General features: G+C 47.7%; 1 protein-coding gene across 1 annotated transcript in view; it reads left to right on the top strand.

Annotated features, from left to right (window-relative positions):
• Positions 1-241: 241 nt before the first annotated feature.
• LOC123021347 (acyl-CoA (8-3)-desaturase-like) overlaps positions 242-6,183 on the top strand; it is a 30,248-nt gene continuing 24,306 nt past the window's right edge. The window contains exon 1 of the mRNA XM_044426050.1: positions 242-463. Coding sequence (XP_044281985.1) covers positions 242-463 — 222 coding nt within the window. The remainder of the gene's footprint in view (positions 464-6,183) is intronic.

Raw genomic sequence — 6,183 nt, 5'->3', positions numbered from 1 at the left:
TCTTGCGGGATGCCTTCACTAAGCCCCAAGATTAGTGCAAGTATAGGCAAGTCCATGCTTGGCAACGGCCCTTTCTATTTTAACTAACCCACAGATAAGTGAGTGGGCGTGGCTAACCAGCACGGTAGCCAATCCGAGGTAGAGAGGCCGGGGCAAGGGCCCGCCCCTAGGTAAGGCGCGGCAAGGTCTAAGCGGGAGAAAGAGCCGCGAGGAGCCCATAGCGGCGGCGGCGGCTGGCACGATGGCTCCGCAGCAGAAAGCGGAGGCCGCCCCGCCGCAGGGGCTGCCTTCTACCCCGCGCTTCTTCACGTGGGACGAAATTGGGCTCCGCACGAAGCAGGAGGATCCGAACCGCGAGATGTGGCTAGTGATCGACAGGAAAGTCTATGACATCAGCAGCTTCCACCGGCGGCACCCGGGAGGCTCCCGGATTTTGAACAGCCACGTAGGGGAGGAGGTCACGGTGAGATGCGGGGCTGGCGCGGCTGCGGATGGATAGTGATGAACAGCGGGCAAGTCCCGACGTTCTCTTCTCTTACCCCCAGATGGCTGAAGTGGGCTACACCAGCCATCCTGTTTATCACTCGAATCTCTTTGCAGATTAATTTATAGCCAGCCGCAAGCATAATGTAGCAAGGCAGGAGCAGGCAACCAGGAGCCTTCCAGATGCATTGGACTACAACTCCCATCAGCTCCAGCTAACATACCCCGTGTCAATGGAAGATTGGAGTTCTAGTCCAAAACACTGTGGACTAGTTGCCTTCCCTTGCAGCAAGGTCTTCCTGAGGTGACATTCTGTAATCTGTGCGTGTTTAAAGAATCCAGATGATCCCAAATATTAGAGCTGTCTTTCACCACCTTAGGCTATAAATTAGCATTTGAGTACCATAGTTTTGCTAGAAAAAGAGACTAAGCTAAAACTCAGCTTTTAATAGCAAATTTTATTAAATAATGTTTAATGCTTAGTTCCCACTGGTCTGCACCATCTCTATGAAGACACTTCCCTAATCACCTAAGTTAAATGTTTTGTCTCTCATTTTGCTTGCATGTAACAACACCTTATTTCTTTGTGATAAAGTGTCAGAAAAATACTTCTGGCAAGGAACAATCTAAGGCTCAGATCCAATTCAATTGATAAATATAATTTACTTGTTTTGTGGCCATGACATATTATCCACCTTAAATTCATATAGAAACAGAGCAAGTCAGAAGGGACCTCCTGGGCCATCTAGTCTGACCCCTGGCTCCAGCCGGCTCTGCTCATGACATGCCCACCATGTGCATGTCCAGCCTGTGTTTGAACACCCTCACCGATGGGGTCTCAACCACCTCCTGTGGAAGCTTATTCCATACCCTTGGGGTCCTGACTGTCAGGAAGTGCTTCCTGGCATCTAAATGGAACCTTGGTTCCCTGAGCTTTGCTCCTTTGGAGCGCGTCCTGCCTTTCTCTGCAGGGGAGAACAGGTCTCTACCCACTTCAGTCACCACCAGATTCCCTCTGAGTCTCCTCTTCTCCAGACTGAAGAGACCCAGTTCCCTTAGTCTTGCCTCATACGGCATCCCCTGCAAACCAGCCACCAACCTTGTGGCCCTAAGCTGCACTGATTCTAACCTGGCTATATCCTTCCTGTAATGAGGGGCCCAAAACTGAACACAATACTCCAGTTGCGGGTGTACCAGAGTCGTATAGAGTGGTAGTAATACCTCTCTTGATCTAGAAGCCACTCTTCTGGCTATGCAACCAAGGGTGGCGTTCACCCTCTTTACCAACACATCACACTGCTGACTCATGTTTAGCCTGCAGTCAACCAGCACCCTGAGGTCCCTTTCACAAGTGCTGCTCTCCACCCACTTGTCCCCTAACCTGTACTTATGACACCTATTCCTATGCCCCAAGTGCAAGACCTTGCACTTATCCACATCGAATGCCATCCTGTTGTCTCCTGCCCACTTCCATAGTCCTTTTGGAGTACCCTGGGCCATCTTAACAGCATTATGGTTCACCCATTCTTCCATGTCATTGAGGAAAAGATTAAACAGGATTGGCCCCAGGACAGAGCCCTGGGGGACCCTGTTTGTCACTGGTGGCCATTCCAATGATTCCCCACTAATGGTTACCCTCTGCTTTTGGTCAGTCAACCACGCCCAAATCCATTGGACAGTGCTTTGGTGTATCCCAAAACTCCTCAGTTTCTCAACCAGGATATCATGGGGCACTTTGTCAAAGGCCTTGCTGAAATCCAGGCAAACCACATCCACTGCATCCCCTCCATTTAGCCATCTAGAAACCTTGTCATATCCCAACTTCCTCTTGCAAAGAACCTCAGGCAGCTTACAAGGTTTTCCTCTTCAGTTTATCCTCACAACAACAACCTTGTGAAGTAGGTTAGGCAGAGAGTGAGTAACTGCCATTGTCACAGTTTCCTCGCTGTCAGAACCATACTACAATGGAACCAGCTGCCTAGAGAGGTGGTGGGCTCTCCCATACTAGACACAGTCAAAAAGAACCTGGACAGCCAATCAGAGTGAGGTGGTGTAAAGTTGTGTCCTGCAATAGCAGGGCATTGGACCCGGTGGCCTTCATGGCCCCTGCAACTCTACTATTCTATGATTTTATGACTGGCCCAAAGATGCCCAGTGAGCTTCCTGGCTGAGCAGGGACTAGAACCCGGATCTCCCAAGTCTGAATCTAACACTCTTAACTGCTACACCACACTAGCTTTCTATGCACATGCTTTTGCCAATATCTGCTTAGAAAAGGTAATGTCTTTCATATGTAAGAAAAGGGAATTGTCTCCTGGTGCTTGCTCTCTGTAGCATGGGTAGTTTTTGGTTTACAGTTATGTGTAATAAAAGTAGCAATCTTTTCTAAAGCCTTCCGTCCAGTTTAATCAGGCAACCTTTTGAACAGATCAGAAGATTTTATTCATTTAGGCTGCAATCCTGTACTTGCTTATCTTAGATGGAGCCCATTTAATTCAATGTGAAACTTACATATGACATACATGAATAGACATATGTAAGATTGCACTCCCAAATGGTGGGAGCAAATTGTCCTCTGTACAGCAACTGCTGGCCGCTGGCATTGCCACACCTGGCCATTTTGCCTGCCTGTGTAGGAGAAGGTACAAGGTAAGGCACACAACTGGTGCCAGGCGAGTCACTGGCTCCATCGGTTGCACATTGTTTCCGTGGTGGTGTGTGGTGCATGGAGCTACGCAATTGGTATGGGCAAGAACAGCTGCCACTCCATGCACTGGCCCAGTTCCTGGCTCGGCACATTCATCCCGTCGCTGTGGGGGTGGCAGGCAGTGCGTCTAGTCCCTGAGGAGGCTCTGAGGGGCGTGGCTGCCTTTCCCAAGTGCCAGCCAACCCTCCTGCCCACATGCCTGCTTTTATCTCCTATCTGAGATGATGGTGAAGGCGCGTTTTCTGCAAGTTCAGACTAGCTCCAAGGTGAAATGTGGGAGGAGTTGTCTGCAGGCATTCAAATTGGCTGCACAGGTCAAGTCATGGTCATGATTATATGCTTGACCTGAAACTAGGAAGAAGGGGAGGGAACTACTGTGTCCTCTGTTGGGGGAAATATTCTCAGAATATTCTCCCAGTTTACCAGCCTGGCTGAAACACATGTTTCTATTGACCGGTGGACCAAAGAAATAAATTGGGCACTATTAAGAGTAACAACATGCATGTAGATGCTATCCGAGATCATAACGCTGAAGCTAAACTTTGGTAGCATTTTTGAGTAGTAGTAGGAGGTAGAACATTGTATGGACATGGACATGCAGATAATGTCACACCATAAGATAATTGGATACTTCCTCCCTCACACCACAAAACCAGTCCTTTAACATCTCCTCTCATGAAGAAAACTTGAACATGATCTGATTTTTTCATGGGCCTAATCAATGTATTATTGCAGCAATATGGATTACCAGATTTGAATGCCCCTGCCAGCACCAGTAAATAGTCTGAAAAATATAGACTCCAACCCAAAAATATTTTAAAAAACATTCAAGAAACCACAGCACTGTTTTAAAATAGTGATCTCCTATCCCTGAAATTAATTCCTGAAAATACCCGAGGCCCCACAGCAGCAAAAGTTGATTTTTAAAATAGACAAAGACTTGCTAGCCCATGGCACCACATTAACCAGAACACAACCAGAAATGCACCCTTATATCAGTCAGTCATTCTCTTTCTCTCTCATACACACACGCACCCTGTCTGCATAGTCTTTCTCTCATGCATGCACATACATACACCACAGGTTTGGCTGTGATAGAAAAAAGGCTTCCTTCATCACAGTGGGACACCAGAACAAGCAGTCTGAACAAGGAGCAAGAGAGCGACTGCTTTCTCTCTCTTCCAGTGACTGCGGATCTGTGCTGCGTGGTGAGGAAGGGAGCCCCTTCGTCCCCACTGAGCACAGCAATGCTGCGATCTGATCGGGGAAGAAGGGGCTAGCTGCCTTCTCCTCTATTCTCTTCTGCCTCTGGGCTTCTACACTGCTGGATGGGGTGGGGTTGCTTTCTGCACCATGCAAAACTACGTTCTTTGGCTCACAGTCTCTCTAGGCTCCATTGTGATGAGAAGGCACACTTCTTTGCCATTTAGCCCAGGAGCCCAGCAACCTGGATGGGGGAACTAGGGTTTCTCAATCCAGTGTGCCAACATGTTCCGAGAGCAGAACCACTCTGCAAGTCAGCTGAGCTGTGCAAAGCTCCTGGTCTTTATTGTCATCTTTGCTCAGGCGAAAATCTACAGCTAAACTAGGATCAGAACAATGTCACCCCCTTCTAAATTAGAAATGCCTTTACCTGCTGGCTACTGCTGCTTCCCTACTTAAATGCACACTTTTGATCAAGGGTGTGTACTATCAACATATTTTTATTTATGATTTAATTTTTATGCTGTCCAATAGCCCAAGGCTGTCTGGGTGGTTAACAAAAGTGTGGTGTAGTGGTTAAGAGCAGGGGACTGGGACTCAGGCGATCTGGGTTCTAGTCCCCACTCAGCCATGGAGCCAACTTGGTGGCTTTGGGCCAGTCATAGACTCTCAGCCCAACCTACCTCATAGGGTTGTTGTTGTGGGGATAAGATGGAGGAGGAGAATGATGTAAGCTGCCTTGAGCCCTTTGTAGGAAAAAGGCAGGATATAAATAAAAAAATAATAAATAAATACATATATACATCCATCCATACATACAAGGGGAATAACATGGACACAAGAAAGCCATAGCAGTTGCAATCAAATCAGTGGAAAGGTATAGCAGTAGTGCAATAGTTCATAACACCACAATGTTGACAGTGTAAGGGCATGAATTTGAGATTTCCTGATTCATGTGGCTGTTAAACAGACTGTGTTTTATTTTGAACCATTATTTATACCATTACTCTGCCCCTGTCTCAAAAGATCCTCTGTCTCTGCTCTTGATCAGAGTAGGCGAGGAAATGGCCACCCATTTCCCAGTTCTCCTGAGCATGCTGGAAGATTTCTTTGCTGTATGGTTGCCTTGGAGAGCTCCCTGCCACCCCGGCAGCTGGCTGCTCTGAGGAAGGGAGGAGACAACCAGAGAGCATTCAGGCATTTTTCTGCCCTTCGGGTGAGCACAGCTCACGTCACTCTGCACGAAGGCCTCCGTGTGTGTGCTGCCTATTTAGAAATGCACTCATGTGCACACACACATGCACAGAACAGATGCGAGGACCCAGGGGGAATATTTTTGGGCATACGCAGCTAGCACACATGCTCAGATTGTTCTTCCTGACATGAAGAAGAACAAGGGAGAAAAGGGAATGTGCTCTTGCCAGTGTTGCACAGCATCCTTCAGATCTGGACTGTTTGGGGGGCTGGAAAAGATCAATAAGTGAAGTAGGAAGTTATAGGCAGGGCTCCGCCTTCTTTGTCCCCAGCAGCAGGCTATTTCTGGTAATAATCCAAGGATCTGTATCAAAAAAACTGGCATCCTAGCTATACATGGTGGAATCTCCAAGCCTTATATGCAGCTCCTTCAAATTCCCTCTCTGGAGCCAGTCATAAGGCACATGAATGAAACTGGCAGCATCTAATGGGGAACAGTGTACATAATTCCAGACTGTCGGATCCGACTGTCAAATTCTGACCCTCACAAAAAGCTCTGAACATCTTATAAAAGTTATGGCATATCCAAAGCTCCC

This window comes from Varanus komodoensis, unplaced genomic scaffold (assembly GCF_004798865.1).
Source record: "Varanus komodoensis strain SLA01 unplaced genomic scaffold, ASM479886v1 scaffold16, whole genome shotgun sequence".
NCBI classification, from domain to species: domain Eukaryota; kingdom Metazoa; phylum Chordata; class Lepidosauria; order Squamata; family Varanidae; genus Varanus; species Varanus komodoensis.
This window is presented reverse-complemented; position numbering and strand designations above follow the sequence as displayed.